The following is a 25,644-nucleotide window of genomic DNA, read 5'->3' as shown; positions in this document are numbered from 1 at the left end:
GATGTATCTGACCCCAGGAATGTGTCAATAAAGTTTCCCCTTCCTGGGACAATGAATTCACGGTGTTCTTATTTCAATTTCCAGGAGTGTATTTATACGCGAGCTACACCAAAACGCAAGTTACTTTTTGAGTAGGCCGCGTGATTATAATAATAATAATGATAATAATAGCGAATATAATAGATTTACATCATGCATAAGCTGTATGGTATTCTTGCTGGGGAACTGGTGCACTCCAATTCAAATTTAAAATCGATTTTGTAAGTCGAAGAGTGTGTTATTTCAGCCGCCCCTCACATGGGGTACAGATGCTGATCAAACGCCACTTAATACGGGACCAGACAGATTTGTATTTTAATGTGTGGCTCTTGTGCTATTCCTAGAATCAGTGTTGCCTATTCCTCTGTGACGAAGATATTCGTCTCCGCTGACGTAGAGATTTTCACCATTTGCCCTGGCGAGGGCCCCTCACGCGGTACTACCACCTGGGACAGAGGAACCAAGGTTTCCTATAGAAGTGTTACTCCTCTCCCTTTTCTTCTCGCGGTTCTAGGCGCTCAGTCCGGAGCCGCGCAACTGCTACGGTCGCAGGTTCGAATCCTGCCTTGGGCATGGATGTGTGTGATGTCCTTAGGTTAGTTAGGTTTAAGTAGTTCTAAGTTCTAGGGGACTGATGACCTCAGATGTTAAGTCCCATAGTGCTCAGAGCCATTTGAACCATTTGAACCCTTTTCTTTTCTCAACCGGTCTTGGTACCGACTACAGTGGAGTTTTTGACAGAAATCGAGAAACATCAGTGCCATAAAATCAAAAAAACATCAATGACATGGACAAAAGAAATTAATGGAGATCTGAGAGGGATGGAAATAATGGAACAAGAAATGTGAGAAAGAGAAAAAAGTTAAGAACAAAAGTACGGTACTGGCCATCAAAATTGCTACACAAATAAGATGACGTGCTGCATACGTGAAATTTCACCGACAGGAAAAAGATGCTGTGATATGTAAATGATTAGCTTTTCAGAGCATTCACACAAGGTTGCTGACATGAGGGAAGTTTCCAAGCGATTTCTCATACACAAATAGCAGTTGACCGGCGTTCCCTAGTGAAACGTTGCTGTGATGCCTCGTGTAAGGAGGAGAAATGCGTACCATCACGTTTCCGACTTCGATAAAGGTCGGATTGTAGTCTATCGCGATTGCGGTTTATCGTATTGCGACATTGCTGCTCGGGTTAATCGAGATCCAATAACTGTTAGCAGAATACGGAATCGATGGGTTCAGAAGGGTAATACGAAATGCCGTGCTGGATCCCAACGGCCTCGTATCACTAGCAGTCGAGATGACAGGCATCTTATCCGCATGCCTGTAACGGATCGTGCAGCCACGTCTCGATCCCTGAGTCAACAGATGGGGACGTTTGCAAGACAACAACCATCTGCACCAACAGTTCGACGACGTTTACAGCAGCATGGACTATTAGCTCGGAGACCATGGCTGCGGTTACCCTTGACGCTCCATCACGGACAGGGGCGCCTACGATGGTGTACTCAACGACGATACATTTCAGATGTGTTACGACCGTGGCTCTACCCTTCATTCGATCCCTGCGAAACCCTACATTTCAGCAGGATAATGCACGACCGCATGTTGCAGGTCCTGTACGTGTCTTCATGGATACAGAAAATGTTCGACTGCTGCCCTGGCCAGCACATTCCCCAGATGTCTCACCAATTGAAGACGTTTGGTCAAAGGTGGCCGAGCAACTGGCTCGTCACAATACCCCAGTCACTACTATTGACGAACTGTGGTATCGTGTTGAAGCTGCATGGGCAGCTGTACCTGTACACGCCATCCAAGCTCTGTTTGACTCAATGCCTAGGCGTATCAAGGTCGTTATTACGGCCAGAGGTGGTTGTTGTGGGTACTGACTTCTCAGGATTTCTGCACCCAAATTGAGTGAAAAGGTAATCACATGTCAGTTCTAGTATAACATATTTGTCCAATGAATACCCGGTTATCATCTGCATTTATTCTTGGTGTAGCAAATTTAATGGCCAGTAGTGCAAAAAGTTTCCAAGGTTTTGAGGAGAAAACAAAGGAAAAGACACGTACAGTAAGGACAGAAGAAAGATGAGAAGAACATAGGGAAAGAATGAAACACTAGTGGAATGAAAGAAAGAAAGAAAGAAAGCAGAAAAGAAAGAAGACATTAGTAGAACGAAAACAGTAATAGGTTTATTCTAGATGCAGGCCGATCGAATATACAGATTTTTGTTCCGAGGGAAGCAAGAGCATGGAACCACCATCTTATCACTAACATTGCTTCAGCTCATATTATAACGACGACCCCGTGGATAAACGGGAAGAGGAAAGAAGTGTATTTATAGACAAGGTTGAGGAGACGGGCTCTGGCCTGGCCACGCTTTGGGATGGGCACAGCTGCTGAGTCCTGGGGAAGACGGGCCGGCTAGCTCCGCTGCCGGAGCCACCCCCACCCGGCGGCTAATGCCCGCCCCCTCCCCGCGGCCCGTCTCCTTGACCCACAGCTACGCGATTCGTCCGCAGCGCCGGGAACGGCGACAGAAAAACTTGCCGTCCAGCCGCGGCCCAGATGCGGCGCGCAGCTTGAAATAAGGCGGCGTCAGTCTCACGCAGAAGCGCACCGTCTCAGCAAGCAGCCTCCTCCAGCCGAACGACGCCACTCCAGCAAGTAAGTAGCCGGCGGCCGCCCGGGGGCTGGAGCTGCGGCGGCAGCTACTCTGTTTACTGGCCCCCCCAACCACTCACTGACCACCGCGAAACCTTACAGGCTACTTCGGAAATACGATCGCGGTGACTCTTAACCGTGTAACTTCATGACAACTGTAAGGTATAGTTTTTTTTCTATTTAATAATAGCAAGTGTGTTAGTACTTGCCCTGTTTTTGTTGTATGTTAGTGACTTAACAGGCAATATTAATAATAACCTCCTATTATTACTGTGGCTTAAGTGTTAGACACATCGAAATCCCTTGATACGAAACAAAAGGATGGATTTATGTCATTATTTTATTCTACCTTTAATATCAGGGATTAACACATTTCACAGTTTTCGGACTGGAGGTCAGGTTTCAGTGAGAGTTATTTTTCCTTCACTTTATTTTTCCCTTCATTCTCATTAAATGTCTAAGTTACTATATGGCCCACATAATTTTGGGCAAGTATTTCTTCGACGAATACCAAAACCCAATTGACCGATAGAAATTTTTATCTGGAGAGGTACCACAGAAGGAGATACTATCAATTCTGTCATTTTTTCATAAGTTTACTTCAGTATTTCAGTTGTTATGTACAATAAGTGTAGCCCTTCCTAATGGAATATAATAACAAAACGTGCCCAACTTTCCTACAAAAATTTAACGATGTGAACACCTAATAAGATTCTTTGTATTCGAAAATTGAAACATTTTAAGGTAAACGAGTATGTGCCATTTATGGTAAGAATGAATGCATCAACTGTTCCCATTGCATGTGCCATCCCCCAAATTCCCCGCCTACTCCCCATTGGTCAGATGGTGTATTGCAATCCAACAGGAATTATGTTTTATATTGTAGCAAGGATTCCTGTAATGAATGTTGCCGGCCGGAGTGGCCGAGCGGTTGTAGGCGCTACAGTCTGGAACCGCGCGACCGCTACGGCCGCAGGTTCGAATCCTGCCTTGCGCATGGATGTGTGTGATGTCCTTAGGTTAGTTAGGTTTACGTAGTTCTAAGTTCTAGGGGACTGATAACCTCAGCAGTTAAGTCCCATAGTGCTCAGAGCCATTTGAACCAATGAACGTTATTTACTTTTCGTATTGTCAGTGTTTCCCATGCTTAGTTCATTTCCGTAACTTATTTACTTCAAATACAATACCTACTTCAATACAATACTTACTTCAAACACAATACTTAAGCTTTCCATAAAAAGCTTCATTTCTGAAGGATTAAAGGAGGATATTGTAGTGGTGTGGATATTTTCCATTCTCTTATAGTCAATATTAATGCCGAAATGCGTTGACAAGAATTCGTTAGTCAGGAAACAGATATTTTAATCAGCCATTAAGCAGTCGGGAATCATGAGCAATTTCTTGCTGTCAGAAAGTTGCGATCTTTTCCACTAATTGTCAGAATCGTCAATGATAGGCTCTTTCATCCGACTTCCAGTGATTCTGTGATGCCTGTGGCATTCTGTTAGCCACGCGCAATATTTCACTGAAATGTGCAGCTCAGTAATACATTTAAGTGATTTGTTTTTGCAGGCACCATGAAATTACAGAGCCAGGCGTTATACATCCTAGACATTTTTGCATTAGAAAAGTAAACTTGTGGTTTTCATCGTACCAAACCACTTATTAAAAAAAATTTCAACAACTCATTGGATCATAGACTAGGCTATATGTCAAGTAAAAGGGCTGTGGCCTATAAAAGATCCATGTCTTACGTTTCTGTTCCCCTTGGAGTTAATATCCGGAATTCTTTTCAGAAGAAACCGTTCATGTAACCTCATGAAGCTGAACGCACACGATTACACTGCATTTCGCCGTGGAACATATTAAACATGAAAAGTCGATACTGATAGCTCCGAATTACAAAATAAAGTAGTTACACTTTAAAATCTTAGACGCTGTGAGAGTATCTTGTAGGTAGTAATATGTGTGATTGTGTATTTCAGCAGAAGAAAGAAGGTTAGAATGAAATGACCTCTCGGCATCACTAAAGGTGCAAGCCTGGCTCAGTTCGAGAAGTTTCGTACAGTAGATCGATAATGGCTTTGTCGAAGAGTCGTCCCACCAATCAACTAAATCATTTAAATAAACAACAGAAACGCAACACATAAATTTAAATTTACCGAAAAAGTGTTAAAAGCCGCTTTCTTCAAATAAAGATTCGTGCTAATCGGTTGCCACATCTCTGGACGAAAGTGAAGTGGCTTAGGCAGACCACGAGGAACAAAAATTTTGATAAATACTGCTGGAGATGGATTAGAACATTAGTCCCCAGATGAAGATCCCATTGTCTTAAACGGCCGGTACGTCCTTGGAAGAACCTAAAATAATTTTGGAAAACCACGAGCAACTTGAATCAGGATGTCCGGGCGGGGATGTGAAACCCCCATTCCTCCACGTTATGAGTCCGCTCTCCTAGCCAATGCAACAATTCGCTGCGAAGGAAGAGTAGCATACTTGAGTACCTAACGACTGCGTTTCACGGTTACCGCTCAGAGGCTTTGAACGGCGGAAATAATTAAGGAATCGAACTGATACTGCGAAGAAACGCTTGGTCGTTCGTATTTCCCGAGGGCGAAAGCCCCCACTGGCAGAACTCGGCCGGTTGCTTTCGAACTAGTCCCGAGAAACCCGCAACGAGGTTATTAAGTGGCAAAATTGTGCAACGGAGAACGGCGGAGGTGGGCGCGGGCGACCGATGAAAGTGGTTTGTCCAGACGAACCGGCTGGACCACGGCGCTGCGCAGCGCCGGCGAAAGCAGCAGCCGAGCCGCGAGTGCAAACCGCACGCGAGCAGGCGCTGCCGAGGCGAGGAGCAGTCCACGGGGGAAACGCTTCCTCCGCGCGGCCAAGGACCTCCGCAGTCCCGCACCGCGACCTGGCGGTGCTTCCGGAAAAGCGTGTTGCAGAAGTAAGACTGCGTCGTTCCAGGTAACTAGCAGCGTAAGGGGCGCATGAGGGCCAGTGCGTCGACCAGTGACACAAAATGCGCCACCTGATTCTATCAGAGAGGTGGTAGTGTGTTAGTCCTGCAAAAAATTCTCGCAGTCACACTGGTTGTTCTCTGTGGTGTGATAAACTACAGCTAGCTCTCACTATTTTTTTGGGGGGGAGGGGGGTCAAAACAATGGTTCAAATGGCTCTGAGTACTATGGGACTCAACTGCTGAGGTCATAAGTCCCCTAGAACTTAGAACTACTTAAACCTAACTAACCTAAGGATATCACACACATCCATGCCCGCGGCAGGATTCGAACCTGAGACCGTAGCGGTCGCGCAGTTCCAGACTGTAGCGCCTAGAACCGCTCGGCCACTCCGGCCGGCTTTTGAGGTCGTGATCGCAGTATAAAAAATCAGTCAGACAACCGGTTTCAGTTGTTGAACAACTATCTAAGACATAAGAAAAGTCAAGGGAAGAATCATCAATAACATAAAATCACACAGCTGAAAGCTCAAGATGTAAAAAGGTTAAAAATTTTCGGGGATTAAAAATGACACAGGATAACGTACCACACTAGTGTTGTTCACTGAGGTGACAAAAGTAGTGCGATACTTCTTAATATCGTTTTGGACCTGCTTCTTCCCGGCATACTGCAGCAATTTGACGTGACATTTACTCAGCGGGTCGTTGGAGGCCGCAGCAGAAACAATCAGCCATGCTGCCTCAATAGCCGACCATAATTGCGGTGCAGGATTTTGTGCACGAACTAACCTCCATATTATGTCGCATAAACTTTTGATGGGATTCATGTCGGGCGAACTGGGTGGCCAAACCATTCGCTCAAAATGTCCTGAATATAATTCCAACCAACCGCGATCAATTGCGGCCCGGTGGCGCGGTGCATTATCCATAAAAATTCCATCGTTGTTTGGGAACGTGAAAATGGTGTCCAAGTATCCGAACTAACCATGTCTAGTCAAGGATCGGTTCAGTTGGATCAGAGGCCACAGTCCTTCCCATGTAAATATAGCCTACACCTTTATGCAGGCACCATCTGCTTGCACAGTGCCTAGTTGACAGCTTGACTCCATGGCTTCGTCGGATCAGCGCCATACTCGAACTCTGCCATGACCTCTTACCAACTGAAGTCGGGTTCACGTGATCGGGCCACGGTCTTCCAGTCGTCTAGGGTCCAACCGATGCGGTCACGAGACCAGGAGCGGCGGTGCAGTCAATGTTGTATTAGCAAAGGCACTCGCGTCGGTCGTCTGCTGTCATAGCCCATTAACGCCAAATTTCACCGCACTGCCCTAACGGATACATTACTCGTTCTTCCCACATTGATTTCTGCGGTTTTTCCATGCAGTACTTATCTATTAGCACTGACAACGCTACGTTAACGGTGCTGCTCTCGGTCGTTAAAAGAAGGCCATCGGCTACTGCAACGTGCGTGGTGAGAGGTAATGCCACAAATTTGATATTCTTAGCACAGTCTCGACACAATGGATCCCGGAATGTTGAATTTCCTTACGATTTCCGAAATGCAGTGTCCCACGCGTCTAGCATTCCACGTTCAGAGTCTGTCAGTTCCTGTCGTGCGGCCGCAATCACGTCGGAAACGTTTTCATACAAATGACTTGAGTACAAAATACAGCTCCGCCAATGCCCTGCCCTTTTATGCCTCATGCACGTGACACTACAGTCATCTATATATGTGCACATTGCTATGCCATGACTTATGTGAACACAGTGCAATATACACTGTGAGGAGCAGTAAGGATGGACTGCGGACAGGAAAATGCCAAAACGTGCCTGAAAGCGATGTCAGCATGAAACGTAGCTACCACGAGACTGAACGCAGTGCAACCCTTTGCGCTATCTGCAAGTGCTTCCAAATCCAACAAATTCGAGAAAGTCTTAAAGTTTTAACTATCACCTAAAACAATAACGTTTTTCTAGGCACAGGTTTTCAGTCCTAGTAAACAATGAAATTCCGTTTCTGCAGTACCGTAGCGCGTCACCAGACGAGCCAAAAGAAAATGGCGCAGCCTACTGATAAAGTTGATTATCGTGCTGTAATTTGCGTTAGTTGCAGTGGCTGTCCGGATGCCTTCTGTATTGGCCTGACACAAATGCAACATTTCCACAAGCGCCGAAGAAATAAATTACCGGAGGAAATTTCAGTTATTAATTGGGTGTGCTATTTCGTGTTGACTCGTTTTACGGCGTTTTATATTCTCTTGGCGCCAGAACTTCAATGTGGTACACGTCTGCAAACATGTAACTGCAAATAAACAAAAAATTAACTGTAACACTTTATTTTATCGACGTTAAACTAGTCTCATATTGCAAGCGAAGAGGTGGACGATTATTATGAAATGACAAATGGGAAATAATCTTTTTACTTTTCCTTGATCTGGAAATGGTCGTTCAACTACTCCAATCTGTTCTTTATTCAACGATGAAGACAAATAAATTGGTAGTGAATTACTACGGATCGCATATCTCCGTCACTGACTACGTCAAATGATAAAAATTTGGTTTGAGCTTTTGGGAAGCTAGTGAGTTCGTTAAATAACCAGACTCACGACCGGGTGTTTGATGCAGGATTTTCCACGACTTCGCAGTCTCGTGAAGCCTGAGTTATAAATCAGGGCTCTGTTAACGACAATCCGCTTTAGGCCGTCTGCAGACCTCGATACTGCCACTTGCTGAGCAGCTATGGGTCTTCCTCTGGCGAGTCGCGAGTGCCATCATGGCTGAATAACTGTCGGCCAGACCTGTTCTCTTTTTTTATTTCATTTCATTTTATTTTGAAAAGTAAAAGTTAGGTTTTAATGTCGTATCAACATCGACATCAGCAGACTCAGAGCGAACACTCAGTTTGCGAAAATGTGGACAACGAAACCAGGTTCTTTCCGAACGAAACGCCTCGACATAAGCATTACCCTATTACGGGGACATCAAATAACCTACGTCGGGGAGCGACAGGATGTGGTTTTTAACAGCGCTCGCCCAAATGACTTTTCTGGGTTTTTTAGGCTAACTGTTGACGAAACGTGTTGGATGCGTTGTAAGAAAAAAATTAGTTTGCAAAAACAATCTTTCATTTAAGACAGAAAAGGAGAGGAGAAAAGCACGAGCAGAAGAAAGAACATGGAAAACTGAGGGGTCTAAAGGAAAGAATATCCTGATCATAAGTAAAGTAAACAGATAAGAATAGAAAATCGTTGAGAACAAACGGCTTTATATATGATGATGACCAAGTAACAGAACGAGAAGGAAGACTAGCAGTGACTTTCTGTCGCCTCGTGGGCTACTTCCGCTTGGTATGTTACAAGGCAGAGAGGCCCTTCTTCTGGTGCTTATTATATGAGCGAAAGGATTCGTATGCCCTGACAGCAGTTCGTAATGTGGCACTACTCATTCATCATTTCCCGCCGCTTTCCCAAGAGCAATTTCGAACAAATTTATCTTGTAGTTCCTCTGCTGTCGTCACTCCGCCCAGGAACAAAAAAGAAGACTCGTAGAGAAGATAACGTGAAAGAGGCGAACAATGAACTTCCTGGCACAGATACGCAGTTAATGCAACCACCGCCTTCTCAGCGTAGGGAGAGGTCTTTGTGATACAGAGAGTCTCAGTTCACAGAGGCTGCATTTTGCTTAAAGGACAGTGCTAGGTTGTTCTGTAGTTAATACAGTGGGTTGGCGCTATGGAGAAGCTAGGTTCAGATCCGTGTCAGACTGTTTTGATGTGGGCACTGAGTGAGTCCTGTAAACCACTTCGGACAAACGTCACGCTCACATCTTCAAGGTCTCTCGATAAGTCATCATCGTCTAATTTATTTAGCGAACAGTCTAGAATGGCCTCGTTGTCGACCACGCTATTATTTACGACGGCTTGCTGAAAAGTAGTGCCTTCGAATTTTATGCGAAAATTCTTAATGATTTTTAAATAAAGCAACGTTACTAACATTCTGTGTCTTAATTCTTCAAGTCTACACAATTATTTCTCAATATAGGCACCCTAGCAACGAACCATATCTTCCAACGAGTGACCAGTTTGTTGACACCGCACTGCAGAATGTTAGAATTTGTTGACGGAGGCACAACGTCACCTCTGCTTGCACCGCTTCATCACTATCAAAATGAAATCCTCGAAAGTTCTCTTCAAGTTTTGGAAGTAGATGAAAATCGAATGGGACCAAGTGGGGGCTGTAGGGCGGATGATCGATGACAGTGGACCCAGGGCGACGCTCTGTTGCAGATGTCCCAGCGTACGTGTGTGGTCTGGCATTCTCATGCTGAAGGACACGGTGTTTCATATGTGGACAAATTTTCAGAATTGGAAATTCGCTTATGGTACGCCGTTTCTCATGCACGTTACTCACTGCCAAGCTACACTCTGCAATTCGGAGCAGTCGAGTGGCTGAGGGAGCCTAATAGGTAAACATAAAGAACAAAGATGTTGAATGTTATTGACGTTTGTGTTAACTAAAATTATTTAAGAGCTTTCTCACAAAGAATTCCGAGGCATTACTGTCCAGCACGTCGTCGTATTTCATACACTGACAAAAGGAACCCAGAAATTATGTTTCTCTTGATTTTAATTGGGCAACGGCCTTGCCACAGTGGATACACCGGTTCCCGTGAGATCACCGAACTTAAGCGCTGTCTGGCGGGGTCGGCACTTGGATGGGTGACCATCCAGGCCGCCATGCGCTGATGCCATTTTTCGGGGTGCACTCAGCCCCGTGATGCCAATTGAGGAGCTACTCGACCGAATAGTAGCGGCTTCGGTCAGGAATTCCATCATAACGACCGGGACAGCGGTGTGCTGACCCCACGCCTCTCCTATCCGCATCCACCACTTGAGGATGACCCGGCGGTCGGATGGTCCCGGAAGACCACTCGTGGCCTGAAGACGGGAGATCATCACCACACTCTGAAGATAATTGAAATTCACATTCAATTGTCCCTCCAACCCATATTCAGGAATAAATACAACGGTCACAGCAGCAATGACTGGAGATAAACACATGCAAACGCTTGGTGATTCTTTCAGAAGTGTGCTAAGGTATTAGCATCTAATGATACCAAAGATTTGTTTTCTCATTCCTTAGGACTTTATACAGAGAGATAGATCAGGATGCAGATTACTAGGAATTTGAGAAAAATCGTAAGCTTTTCAGATGTAGGCAGAGATAGTCACACTGTTGGTGCATAACGACATTTCGTGCAAAAATATCGAAAATCACTCTTCGTCAACTTCCGGTTAAGAGACTTTTTTTATATATAAATTTTCGAGGGACAGAGAGAGACGGAAAGCTTTTGTCCGAGTCATCACAGTGATCAGTAGCCTTTTCGTCTTCGTAGCCGAATGGTCACCGCCACTGACTGGAACACAGTTACCGGCACTGCCAGGGATTTGTCCACAGCAGTAAGAGTGGAACGATGCGTACATCGCCTAATAATATCAACTGATGGAACACTTGTATAAGAACTAGCGGCTCTTACGTGTGGAAAGCCTGCAACGACCGGGATAGTGGTGTGATGACACCGTGGCTCTCCAAACCGCAAACGCCTGACTCCACGTGGTTGAGGACAACACTGCAGCCGCTCGACATCCCATGGATCATGGAGAGTTTTTTTAGTTGTGGCCTCCGTAAGGAACAGAGAGAATCTCCCGTCATCGTAAACATTCCGGTGCAGACTCAATGGCCCAGAGGCTTCTATATTGTCGAGGACTTATTTAATGACCAGGTCTGTAGTTTCAAAGAAATGGGATCCTAAATACTACTGGTTAACACCAACGAGAAGAATAAAAGACTGAAGAGTACGTTATGCTTGCATGTGTGAAAGTTGCTTGTCCTGAGGAAGAACTGACGTGCAGTTGGCAAGAAAGGGAAAGCCGTAGATGGCGCTGTCGTAAGAGTCCGTATGAGCTGCGCGTATTGCACCACTGCGAGTTGCGCAACCGCTACCCCGCCCACCTGTTGCAGGACGACGCTGCTAACGCCGCCCCCGGCCTTCGCCCACTTAGCACCGAACTCACCCATCTTTTCCGCTTTTCATAGTACTATTCTTCACATTAAACGCTATAAATAATAAGATTTACCTGGATGGTACTCAATGGTAACTTAATAATGGTGAACTGATATGGAAAGTGCTCTGTGTCTCTTGCTAAAGCCGGCCTCTGTGGCCGAGCGGTTCTAGGCGCTTCAGTCTGGAACCGCGCGAACGCTACGGTCGCAGGTTCCAATACTGCCTCTGCCATGGATGTGTGTGATGTGATTAGGTTAGTTAGGTTTAAATAGTTCTAAGTTCTAGGGGACTGATGACCTGGGAACTTGAGTCCCATAGAGCTCAGAGCCATTTGCACCATTTTGACGAAACGGAAATACCTGTTTGAAATGTGTAAGAAGTTAAAAGACACAGAAAAACCATTGAGTGAGGTAGAACATGGGCAATAAACAGTACAATTATACGGTCGACGAGTGGACCTATGTTTGCAAGAAGCTGGGGAGCCAATTTCGACTCAGCCTATCCTTTTTATGATATCTGTTGATTTTACTTCAGAATACTGTCCAAAATGTTACGTGAATAAATCCGGTTTCTGTCACAGTATCGCCGGCTGGAGTGTCCGTGCGGTTCTAGGTGCTTCATTCCGGAACCGCGCGACTGCTACGGTCGCAGGTTCGAATCCTGCCTCGGGCATGGATGTGTGTGATGTCCTTAGGTTAGTTAGGTTTAAGTATTTCTAAGTTCTAGGGGGCTGATGCTCAGAGCCATTTGAACCATTTGTCGCTGTATTGTTCTGATTACAAGGACCAAGTGGTTGATTTGTTACACCTCCTACTTTCCCCCAATGTCATAAAGCTTCTCCTTCTGAGAAAATAAAGAACAGAGGTAGTGATAACTAAAGGCTGAGAGTGTATTTAAGGTTTACAAAACTAAAGGTAACTAGTTACATGATCCATGATTATAATTTTCAGCAACTGAAGGATATATTTCAGAGTAAAATTCAGTTGTCAGATGCAATTATATTTTTATTTCGCTTTACCTGTTTAGACAAAATTAATTTGTCAATTTCAGAAGCCTACAAAGTTAGGGATATTACAAATCTTCAGGCTTTGGTTATACGCTTATGGAAAGCTAAACCTGCAGTAATTACGTTTATGTAATACACTTCTTATACTGGAAAGCTAAACCAACACTAAGTAAGATACTGTAAATACTCTCCTAATTGTGTGGGCTTCTGAAGATGAGAAATTAATTTGTTGAAACTGGTGAAACAAAATAAAAATATATTTACAACAGGCGACTGGATTTCGTTCTGAAAGCTAATGTACTCTCATGGCGCCTACACACTTTAACATGTACATTTGCACCGTAATAACTCTTACCCGTCATAGCCGTGTATACAGTCCGCAGAGCGTGTTCTAGTGGTTAGCGCCGACGCCACTAGATCGCATAGTTCCAATTTCGATTCCAGGCCGAGTCGGAGATATTCTTCACTCGGGCAGTGGGTGTTTCTGTTGTCCGGATCTTCTCATCTCATCTTCATCACAAAGACTCACAAGTCCCCAAAGTGGCGCCAAATAGAAGGAATTGTACCAAGCAGTCGAACAACCCCAGACAGTGTCTCTCAGCCAACAATGCCATACGAGTATTTTCATTTTTACGGTTCATTCACCATCAGAGATAGCCGAATACTCGATACACTCTCTGATTTGTGATAAGCTTTAGCTGTTTTAGGCAGTTGTAATCAGAATTGGTCCCTATGCAAACGTCCGTAAGAGCCTTTATTAAACCCGAGCTAAAAATTAAGGCGACTGTGTTGTCAAACAAGGAGCATCGACCAGTATCCACATGTATTACAAAAATAGATGTACGTTTACATCTATGAATGCATGTTACACATCTCCTCCTGAACCATTGAACCAATTTCAACCAAACTTGGTACATGTATCACGTATGGTCCGGAAAGAATCGCTGTGGGGGTAAGAACCACATACTGTACCCATCAAAGGGGTAGGGGGGTGAAAAATAAATGTATAGGACTACAAGCAAATTACAAGACTTTATTCACGCATTATTTGAGAATGAGAACAGTTCGTGACTTGCAACGAGCTTTACACATAATTTAAAACCTTTGAGAAACTTATTCTCGGTAAGGGAAGTTGAAGTGGAGCAGATAGAAAAGGGGAAGGAGGAGAGGTACACAGATAGGGAGAAGAGGAGGTGGACAAAGGGCGAGAGATGAAGAGATGGACAAAGAAAGGGGGAAGAGGAAATTGAGAGAAAGGGCGAATAGGTTGAGATGGACAGAGAAAGGGAGGAGGAGGAGATGGACACGGAGAGAAGGAGATGGACAGAGAGGGGTGATGAGAGGAGTGATAGAGAGAAGGGGAGGAAGCGGTGGACGGAGTCATGGGGAGAAGGATAGAGGGAGGGAGGGGGAGAAGACAGACTTCGAGGGATTGAGAAGATGAACTTAGTGTGGGAACAGGAAATGAATTTTCGTGACAGAGAGTGAGGGGGGGGGGGGGGAGGAGTAGATGGACACAGGGGGAAGAAGGAGTTGGACTAAAAGAATATTGGAAGAAATACGTATCCAGACAACGCCGGGTACTCAACTAGTAGTATATAAACAATGTAAAGAATTAATATGGGGGATGGGAAGTGATTTTGACTCTAAGTACGTTGAAAGACATGACGCATGAGTACTGTAAGACAATTAATAATAAACAAAAACTGTCCAGAACACTATCCCATTGACAGTACTGACGTGTTACGTAGACAGTTCGAGACGTCGTGTGGCAGCAAGCAGCACAGTGTATGACGCGGTGGTGTGTGTGTTTGTGTTGCAGCATGACGGGATCAGCGAGGTGGGCGCTGGTGGCGCTGGCGGTATCTGCGTGTCTGGCAGCTGCGACAGCTGCCCCTGGATCATCCCGGCAGCTGCTGCAGCTGCAGCTGCAGGAAGACGCAGCGCTGCAGGTGCAGGTCAGTCTCAGGCGCTTCTCCACTCTCGTTCTTCGTCGTTTGATATGTAATTGTTTCCTCACAGCTGTCTCGATGACGCTGACTTAACGTGGCAGTTCACAGATTTCGATTATTGTGTGTAATTATCATCTTACGAAAGAAACACGCCAAATAGGCATCTATCGCTCATCATAGTCTCTTAAAATCAAATAATCGCTATGAGATGTTTTTAAGTGTCAACAACTGTGTATTGCTTTCAAAACAAGGTACAGTTTCTTTTGATGACTCATAAGAGTCGAAATACGCCTACTGTCGTGTGTCAGCCAAATGTCGCAAAGTAAGTTGTGGATAAAAAAGGATTTTGCGAGGCGAGATACATCGTGTACTTCAGTTTGGAATGTAAAGCTGCATTGAAAGTTAACAGTCTTATCTGTTATTTTTAATGTTGCCGCTAGAAACGCTTTAGCCTCCGATTCCTTATGAGGCGAGGAGGTATCTCCGTGTAGCAGAGAATTTACTTCAGCGAAAGGATAGACAAGAGACAAAGAAGGCCAAGTATAGGTAGACACACTTACGAAACATACGTCCAGCCACTGTTGTCCCTTGTCAAGGTATCGTTGAGCTCAGGTAAAATGTCGTAATAAAAATAATGAGGGCGTTTTTCATGGTTGGGCTCTGGAACCCTTCGAGCGCTTAAGAAAGCGCTAACTGCGGAAGGATGTGAACAAATTTTACAGTACTATGTACTGTGTACAGTGGAGGAACCGTTGGGAGACGATAATTGTATCAGCATGGCAATGAATTCTGTCATTCCGGATGTTTCTCCTAAGAGTCGTCAGGCGCGTTTTCACAGCTCGTCACGTCTCTCACGTGACGCCTTGCGCGAACAGAAAGCGTTGGTTTGCGAATTAGAATTTTACTTGCCTATTAGGTAGAGCACTCCGAAATTACTCTGCGAAGAATGAGCAGGAATCCAGCAGCGACTCAGCAGGGCTGCATGCTTGACGGTAGCAGTTGTCGCGGGCCAAACATCGCACAAGACTAATCGCTATAGCGATTACACACGTAGAATTGCACTTTAAAATTAATTTTGTTTGTAACGGGAAACAATCTGACACTTTCCGCCACGACTAGGAGTCTCGTGAAAGACTTGATAAGCACTATTTGTCAGGGCTGACTCCAGCTACACAATGCGAAAGCGAAATTGCAAATATCTGATGAAACACCAGAGACAATGCGACTGATGACTCTTAGGAGAGACAAGCTGTAGAGCAGCATCTGTGAGGAAATTGGTTTTGGACAACATTCCTATAGTGGATTGGCCTGCCCATTAAACCCTATCCGAACCAAATGGAGCACCTCCGGGATGAGTTATAACGTCGACTCCGCTCCAGGACTCCAGCGTCCAACGCCTGCAGGTTTCGGCTCTTGAACAAGAATGGGCCGCCTTTCCATCAGAGTCTCATTAAAGGTATCCCAACAGAGTTCGAACGGTCATAAAGGAGAAGTGTGAGGGGCACCTCATAGTTATGTCCACTAATAAGTGTCAGGATAGGGTTGTTCATGGTCAGTTCCATTCATTATACGTTGATCCATTTGAAAATGTTCCGTACATGCCCCCACGTAATGATCAAACTTACTTGAGCCCACTCAAAATTGATCAGTGTGGCCCACGACAGAGTGATTACAGCTAATCTGTAGTGATACATTGCTTGAAGTAGGTCCTTAGTGAGACATAAATGTTGAATACTAGCAAGCTGTCGGTGGTAGGTACTTGTCCAAGCAGAGGGCCCTGCGTCGCTTGTAAAAGGAGCCCCGTACTGAGCGAGTGTAACGCCGTGGTGCTGGCCTGTGTTGCAGCCCGAGCTGTCTCCTGAGGCGGCCGCAGCTGCGGAGAGCGACGACACTCCGCTGGACCGCGAGAAGCGCAAGATCCTCGAGCTGAAGCTGGGAGCCGGCTTCGGCGTCAAGCACTTCCTGATCGACCTCATCTTCGGGGTAAGTCGTCCCACACGAGCTCGCTGCTCCGCAGCAACGTCGTATTGACGTGGTATTCACAGCACATGGCCTACATCATCATTCAATAACTGCCAGCTATGTTGTGTATAGAAATATTCGCCAAAAGATGTGGTCTACGACGGGTAGTCATAAAGTTTCTGTACCAGGAGTAGAGTCAATCTGTCTCATAAAAGATATTGCCTGATAAACAACTTATGTACCCAGAAGACGTAGTGGTATGTCGCTGTAGCTCTGTACGTGTCTCAAAAAAATAGGTTACCTGCAACATTCTGAGTCTGAGATTAGCAGCAGGTGGGCCATGGAATTAATGCAGGGTAACAAAGCTACCTTTAACATCACAAAACAAACTTTGTATTTGAAATAGTGCCGCGAATTTGAAGCGTGCACTGCTGATGAATGGCGTTGCACTGTGTTCACCGGTGAATCGCTGTTCACCCCAGGTGACCATCGACGGCTAGTATAGCGGTGACCTAGGGATTGGGCCCATTCTTCCAGAGTTCAAGAGAGTCGTAGCAGTGGTACACCTGGCGTCATGGTGGGCGAATCATTGGGTATGATTTCAGGTCATAGCTGGTAATGGTTGATGGTAATCTTTTGACACAACAGTACATCAAGGACGTCCTGCGTCCTCATGTGCTACCTCTCATGCGGCATATTGTGGTGCCGTCTTTCTGAAGGATGATGCTCGTCCACCGACGAGTCGGGTACGTATCAATATTCTGCGTGATGGTGAGACACTTACGTGGCCAGCAGGATCCCCACATTCGTCCCTCATAAGACGTGTGGGAGACCAACTCGGACGTCCACCACGTCTCATCGCCAGTATCGAGGATATCAACTACCAGTTGTAACGGTCGTAGGCCAGCTAGCCTCAGGTGTGGAAGCGACTGCTTTGACACCCTTCCGAATCGACTCACTGTGTGCATTCAGGATAGAGGGGGTCCAACGTTATTCTGATAAGAAGGCTCAAACTTCCACGTTCTTTCTAAATTTAGCTCTGTATTGCAATCACTAAAATAACATCACATACTCTCAACCAGTGAAATTTCATTTCGTTTTCTTCTGCCTCTTGAGTGTTTCATTTTTTTCTCAGGCAGTATATAAACTGAGAAATGAATGTTCAAACGATCAAGCACAGCGCTTTCCCATTTTACAGGCTCTAGAAGGGCTAAGAAACGTTATATGGCTTACGAAGAACGACACTAATACAGACCGAGAGTAGGGTAACATTACGTTCTTTATAGAAACTAAATCATCAGAGGTGTTCAGTTAAAGAATAACAAAACAGATTAGAATGTTGAAAAGCAAGAAATGGACAATAGTCGTCACATGGATTAAACGTCACACAAGAATACACGAAAATCAGCTTGCAGACCAGCTGGCTGAACAGGCATTCACGTCACAAGAGGAAGTTAGTTTCACCAAACATCTCAAAATCTTAGTGAAATGAATGTCACAAAAAGCATCCTTGCAAGACTGGGGAAGAAGTGGCAAAAGACCACAAAAGGAATCATTACAAAAGAATAATCAGCAAAGACGGGTGATCATATTACCGATCTCTCTTAATTTCACAGCTATGTTAAAGAGGCAAAACTGAAGTCTTACTAAAGGGTGTCCCAGAAATGTAGCGGCACACTTATAGAGGGTGTCCAGAGAAAGAAATCTATTACAGATACCCGTGTCCGGGTACATCATACAACGATGCTACAGAATGTCGAAGTTAGAGGTGCCGACGCCCGCTTTTACGCCGCCTATAAGGCAGCAAACGCACGCTCACGGACCGTAGATGAAACGTCTAGAAATGTTGTCTGTTATTTAGTGATCGCGCCTGGTTGCCACTATCATCAGTGGAGAAGCTGGAGCTAACTTCTGTGTAAAAAAGCCTTGTCTCCTACGAATGCCATGCCACTTCTTTACTGTGAAACATATCTCTGCTTCCTCGGTGGATAAGGTTTCGGACACGGGTTTTGATCTGCAGTTTATTTTCCTTCTGGAATCCTCTAAAATGTCCAATGTTTTTCGGTATACAGGAGAAAAGTAAACTGCAGATCCCGTTTGGGAAACCGTCATCCACCGAGGCATTCATATGAGACAAGGCCATTCTACGCAGCAGCTTACTCAGTCTATAATTTCGCTCTCTGTAGCGTCGTTGTATGACGTTCCCGAACACGGATTCCTATCGTCAATTCGTTCCTCAAGGCACCCTCCACAACCTCTCGAAATTTCTCGCAACACTACTCGGACACCTTCTATAACCGATCCAGAATAACCAACAATCCATCTCGAACCGCGGACGACATGTTACAGTAATGTAGCATCTTGGAAAAGTATGGACAGATATTACTGAAAAGTAGAGTAATGAAAGGTGGAAATTAGCCAACTAGCAATAATGAACTAGCGCAACCCTTATTAAAAGACTTCTAGAAATTCTGTAATTCAGTAGGATTTAGAGATGTATGAATTTGAGTTACCAATGGAAAAACAAACTCTGTACTAGTTTTAAGACAATAACCAGTATGAAGAATAGTTAAAAATATTCAAAATATATATCTGTGTCCACACCAGTTACGTAAACTGGCACATGGAGTAACACTACATCTAGTGGGGCACGTCACTAATAATAATAATAATAATAATACAGCGAAAAAAGGTAACTTAACTGAAAAATGGGAGAATGCTTGCCCCATTATGTATTGTCTCTTCCAGTTGCGTGCTACGGTATGGTGGCGGAGGGATTTCATTGTGTACCCAAACTGCAGTCACCCACCTTCGAATAAACAAAAATTGCTACGCAGCGTTATTTTTCTAAGGTGGTAATTTAGGTTTTGTTTACCCCTTGCACTTAATTGTTTCCTAGATACCAGAGTACCCTCACTGCAGACACCCACCCTCAAATATACAAACCAAAAATAGCTTCGCAACATTATTTGTTGAAGCCCATAACTGAAAGTTGTCTGCCCCTCGAACTTGGTTATTCCCTACCCACTATTTACATTAAGTGTAGAAATTATATTAACCCCATATGAAAAGTATCTATTTCACTGTTCCATACCTTCTGGTAAACCTGTGACATAGATTATTAAATGGATATTCAGTCATTACATGTCCTCTACAACACACGTCAAATTGCGACGTTCTCTCTGTGATTTATGAGCTACGTCAGAAAATAACTCTTGCAAAGCTATAATTTATATCTCTACTTATTTCGGCACAACCAGTTTCAACGCCGAACTCTGAACATCAGCCACCCACCGTCATTGGAGCCAGACATTACTTGCCATCTTACTCAACTAATGTCTGGGTTCAGCAGTCATGATTTCATAATGATGCAGCAATCTTGAAATAAATAAATAAAATGTAGCTGTAGAAGAGATATCTCCTGTTTTATTATCAGTTACAGACCCGTAAGTATATTTTCTCAGAAAAAATGGAAATATCACGGAGGCTCTTACCAAAAGAAATTCCTGCATTCATGCGACGAAAAGCAAAACTGACAGCTGAGAGTGCTGAGAGTAAAAATTACATAGAGATGAAAAGAGTAGCAGAAAAGATTGAAAAATGGGGAACAATATCAAACCAAACGAAATATTGATGACTAAGAAAAATTTTAAACCGAAGGAAATTTACAGTATGACTATTACTTCGTACAAGCGCAAAACGTGATCAGTGACTACTGTTCAGCAGTTGAAAGACATTAATAGTATTCATAAAGACCTTACATTGCAATGATGAGGTTGTAGATGAAGAATTAGGCTGTACAATGCATTTAAGGAGTTCACCGATGTCTCTAATACGTAAAATGGTTTCATCTGAAATATAAACACAAGTTGACAAAAGAGTACCAAAACAATCGAAAACGTAGAAATCAGAAGACAGAACTTTTTCATTGAAAAATTGCATCAGAATTAATATAAACGATTTTGCAACCTAGAGCTTGTACTGATTGAAATTCATTCTTTGACTTTCTAAAGGAAGCAGGGATAAAATGCAGGGAGCGAAGGGTAGCTATAATTTAAGCCGTAACAAGACTTCAGTTACAAGAATCGAAGGACTAGAAATTTGAGAACCCTATCCCCATGCCATTAATGTACATTAAGCAAGAAGTAACAGGAAATCAATGAGGAATTTGGAAATGGAGAATAAATAAAATCTTTGAGGATTGGCGATGATTTTGTGATCCTGTCAAAGACAGATAGGTACATAGGCAATGATCTGAACGAAGCTGACTGTGTCTTGAAAAGAGATAATGTGATGGATATCAACAAAAGTGGAAAGATAAAGGAAATTAGTCAAAATAAATGAGGTGGTGCTCAAATCATTAAATTAGGAAACGAGACAGTAGGAGCAGTAGATGAGTTTTGCTACTACTTCAGCAAAATGAAGACTAAGGACGGACTGAGAGCAGCAGCAATTTTTTTCTGGAAGAGAGAAATTTGTTAACATTTAATACAAGTATAAGAATTAGGGAGTCTCTTCTGAAGGTGTCAGTCTTCTATGAAGGTAATTCTCATGTGTAGTAATGAAATTTGGGCGATTAACAGCTCAGACAAGAAAAGAATATAAGCTTTTGAAATATTATGCTACAGAAAGTAGGTAGGTAAATCGGATAACTAACGAAGAGCTACAGAATTAGTTTGGAGGAAATAAACTTATGGCACAATTTGACTGAAAGAAAGGATTGATTGGAAGGACGCGTCTAGGGATATCCAAGAACTGTCCATCCGATAATGGAGGGAAATGTGTGGTGCAAAAATTGTGGAGGGAAACCTAGGCTTGTCTGTATAAATCAGGTTAGTGTGGATGTAAAATGCAGTGATCACTTGGAGATGAAGAGGATTGTTCGGAATAGAGTAGCTCGGAGAGCACAACAACAACCATCATCAATTAAGTGGATGGGTGAAACATTATATGAACCAGTCTCAAAAATACTGAAAATTAAGTCTACAGGAAACCATGTTGTAGCGTCAAAAATTCTAGTTAGTAGTTTAGGACCTTTTACTTCGACAGTAAGGCAGGCACTACAGGATCTAGAAAGGAATGCTCAACAAGAAAATTACATCGTGAGCCTAACTTTACTTGACATAAAACAGAAAAAATTCCAAGAGTAGCATGAAAAACTAAACTAAATGTATCTCGTACTTTACTTAATCGATCCAAAACCAATAAACGGAAAGGATGAGTCCAGTTAATTGTGATGTTGAATACATTTAAATTTTCAGAGTTTTTGATCATACAATAACCTAATTTATACTTCTTATCATTTCCTGATCTCACAAATGTCTTCCCAATGTGTCCAGATGTCTAATGCACTCCAGAAAAGCATAAAAAAACAAACAGCTAAACATTCGCTTGTGTCTCATTTTTTGCACAAGGTTATTTACAATTGATTAGAACAACTGATTTACTTGCCATTCTGACGTTCATTTTAGTATACCAGAACCCTCTTTCCAGCTTGCCCTTCATACACGTGTTAAACCTAAATACATACAAGCGTATACCCGCAAGTAGGCACGCGTACTGATAGAAGGCACTTCGGACAAAAACAGTGTCTGTGCCGATATAAAGCTCTAGGGTTTCCAGCCGAGAGAGTACGTCGGAAAGGTGCGACGTTTGACGAGTGTCACGCCCATCATCTTCTGGCGATGTGTCGAGGTGAGTGTCTTGGTCATCCTCAACAGTAGATACAGTGCGGCGTCTCGCACGCTCCCCTTAGGACAAATGATGGCCTCATTAACAGAATGCTACAACTCATTAGTATCTGCTTGGAACCCGTTACTTGACAAAGTACGTTGTAAAACTCCATCTCACGTGCCGTACGGATTCTTTCGTATAGTGACCAGAAACTGGTCCCAAGCAGTGCTGGTAAGGTACCATCTCTGTTTATGAGACTAAAACTAGTCCTAAGGCGAGGGAGGGGGAGCACTGAGCCGCAGCGCCTTTTTGTGAATAACCAGGACGCCTCGATACTTAACCAGGAGCTGATAGAGTGACACTAGTTGAAACGTCACGGCTTTTAGACTAGCTCACTCGGCTGGAAATTCTAGAGAATTTGAATAGTTCAATTAGCTGAGATAGACAACGGCGTCTTAACTAGTAGCTGTAGTGGCCAGCTTATAACATCTCTCTTACGAAATGCAAATTAGTGACCCTGATCGTGTGTGCAAAGGGATAAACTAATCGGACTTTTAACTTATTTCCCAAAGATAGTATACTACTACAAAAGAGAATAAAACTTGAACAGGATTCGAACCTAGGTTCGTTAAGAAATAGGAATAGTGTTTGACCAGATAAACATAAACGGTTGCCAGTTCAAACCGTAATTTCAGCGTAGGTGTCAGTAATGTATTCTTTCTTGACGTTCACAATTTACAAACAAAACGCAAACTCTTAACACTGTATTTAGATGGGTACTAGTTAGCATCATCAATCACTCACAGCTTCTATACAGTTCGCTACCGTCAAGCATGAAAAATACAATAAAACTTCCCACACTATAACGATTAAAAACCAAACACATTAATAAACCAAAGTACCTCTTTAACGAAACTTAATCAGTCACTAATCAAAACAATTTCTCGTGTATGACTACCCTGGAGCTACTATGCCATTCAAGATCAATTTTAGTAGCACTCTTCATGCACAGAGATGCATAACACACACGTTATATTTTCTGTCATTGATTTAAGCAAAAGAAATTTCAGTCTAGTATGCAAACTGAAACCAACTATTTCCTGCATCAATTAGATTTTCACGTCACGTGGAGTATTTAATGAACTTCAGTACCTTTTGTATTGATTTGATAATTTGAATCATGTGTCTGAACACTTTAATTACTCATTATTGAAAAAGCAATTAACTTCAAATTTGTGGATAATCAGAAAATTTTGGGGTGAGAGTCAATGGTCCTGGAAAGTATTAGATAACTGTGTCTCTTCATAAGAAGTGGTCTATTAAACTTCTTCCTTTCACTGTGAGACATCGTTGAGCACTCCACACTATGTCACGTTGCACTCTGCAGATAGTAGTTCCATCAGAAGCACTGTAGTAAAAATGATGAAATAATTCTGCTTCAGTTTCCACCCCGGGATGCTCACTCTTCGGCAGCTACCTGTTGACTCGCTGAAGTCCTCAAGACGTGCTAAGTCTGCACCCTCGTGTCTTTTTCTTTGGCTGGCTAACAGCTACGAAGGATACAAGTACTCATCTACATCTTCCCTTCCCTATTAGAATACTTTCTAATATCGTTTCTGACCTACTTTTAAAGGGAGAAACGCAGCAGTTCGACTTGGCAGGGACTCAACATGTCTTTGAATTGATGGGATATTGAGCCATGCTGCATCTACATCCGTCGATTAATGAAAAATATTGCTGGTGCAGGATTTTGTGCACAAACTGACCTTTTGATTATGTCCCATAAATCTTAGATGGAATTCATTTCGAACGATCGGAGTGGCCAAATAGTTCGCACAAGTAGTCTATAATGTTCTTCAAACCACTTGCTAACATTTGCGGCCCAGACGCATGTTTGGGAACATGAAGTCCACGAATGGCTGAAAAAGGTCTCCAGGTAGCCGAATGTAACAATTTCCAGTCTACGATCGGTTCAGTAGGACCAGAGGACTCAGTCCGTTCCATGTAAATACAGCCAACACCATTATGGAGCCACCACCAGCCTGCACAGTTCCTTGTTGACAGTTTGCGTCCATGGCTTCGTGGGGTCTGCGCCACACTCGAACCCTACCATCAGCTCTTATCAGCTGAAATCGGAACTCATCTGACCAGGCCACGGTTTTCCAGTGGTCTAGGGTCCAGCTGATATGGTGACGAGACCAGGAGAGGAGCTGCAGGCGACGTTGTGTTGTTAGTAGAGGCGCTCGCGTCGGTAGACTGCTGCCATACCCCGTACAGTTAAATTTCGCTGCACTGTTCTAGCAGATACGTTATTTGTTCTTTATTTAAGCCGTTGCAAAATGCTGTGTTGGATGTCTGTTAGCACAGACTACGCTACGCAACCGCCGCTGATATTGCTGGTTAAGTGAAGGCTGTCGGCAACTGCATTATCCGTGGTGAGAGATAATGCCTAGAAGTTTGTTTTCTCGGCACACTCTTGACACTGTGGATATCGGAGTATAGAATTCCCTGTAGATTTTTCAAACTGAATGTCCCACGCGTCTAGCTCCATCTGCCACTCAGCATCAAAAGTCTGTTAATTCCCTTCCTACGACCATAATCACGTGGGAAACATTTTCACATTAATTACACAGGCCAACGATGGATAAACTCTTTTGCAGCAAAAAACATTTTTCTTATATTTTTAGGGTGGAAAAACCAAATATGATATTAAAACACTGTATCATCCACAATTTCTTCACATTTTACAGTTAAATTTATTAGATTAAGCGATTTTTTAGAGAATTTAACAGCTTTTATGTAGTTAAAATAGTTTATAAAGGAGGTGTAATGTATGTAGATGACATTGTTAGCACTGCTGAAAAACACTTGCTTGCAAAAAAGGTCGATTCTATTTTTATGTTAACAGATGGTGTTTTGTTTACTGTCAACCAAACCTCACTTTCTCGTTTCCTGTACATGTGCTCAGTAAAATGTCTAATCGTGGTTGTAAAAGCTCTGCCGACAGCTTTTGTTACATTTGTGGTGAATTTGTGATTAAGAAACACCAAATAAACATTACAGACTTTGTGAAAAAGGCTTGTCTATCATTCTTTGCATCTAAACTTGGTGATCAAGATATATCTTGGGTGCCGCGTAAGCTATGTTATGTGTGTGTTGGAGATCTGAGAAAATGGTCGAGAAAGGAGAAAAAAGCCTTTATATTTGCTGTTCCTGTGGTATGTTCCAAGAAATCAATAGGATGATTGCTACGTTTGCAGTGTTGATATGATTGGTCACAATTCAAAAAAAAAGAAGGTAATAAACTACCCTAACCT

General features: G+C 43.4%; 1 protein-coding gene across 1 annotated transcript in view; it reads left to right on the top strand.

Annotated features, from left to right (window-relative positions):
* The first annotated feature begins 2,669 nt into the window (after positions 1-2,669).
* Positions 2,670-25,644, top strand: part of LOC124606782 — a 45,110-nt gene continuing 22,135 nt past the window's right edge. The window contains exons 1-3 of the mRNA XM_047138845.1: positions 2,670-2,712; positions 14,563-14,698; positions 16,538-16,675. Of these exons, the coding sequence (XP_046994801.1) occupies positions 14,564-14,698; positions 16,538-16,675 (273 nt within the window). The 5' untranslated portion in view covers positions 2,670-2,712; position 14,563. The remainder of the gene's footprint in view (positions 2,713-14,562; positions 14,699-16,537; positions 16,676-25,644) is intronic.

This window comes from Schistocerca americana, chromosome 3 (assembly GCF_021461395.2).
Source record: "Schistocerca americana isolate TAMUIC-IGC-003095 chromosome 3, iqSchAmer2.1, whole genome shotgun sequence".
NCBI lineage: Eukaryota > Metazoa > Arthropoda > Insecta > Orthoptera > Acrididae > Schistocerca > Schistocerca americana.
The sequence above is the reverse complement of the archived record's forward strand: the minus strand, read 5'-3'. Positions and strand labels throughout refer to the sequence as shown.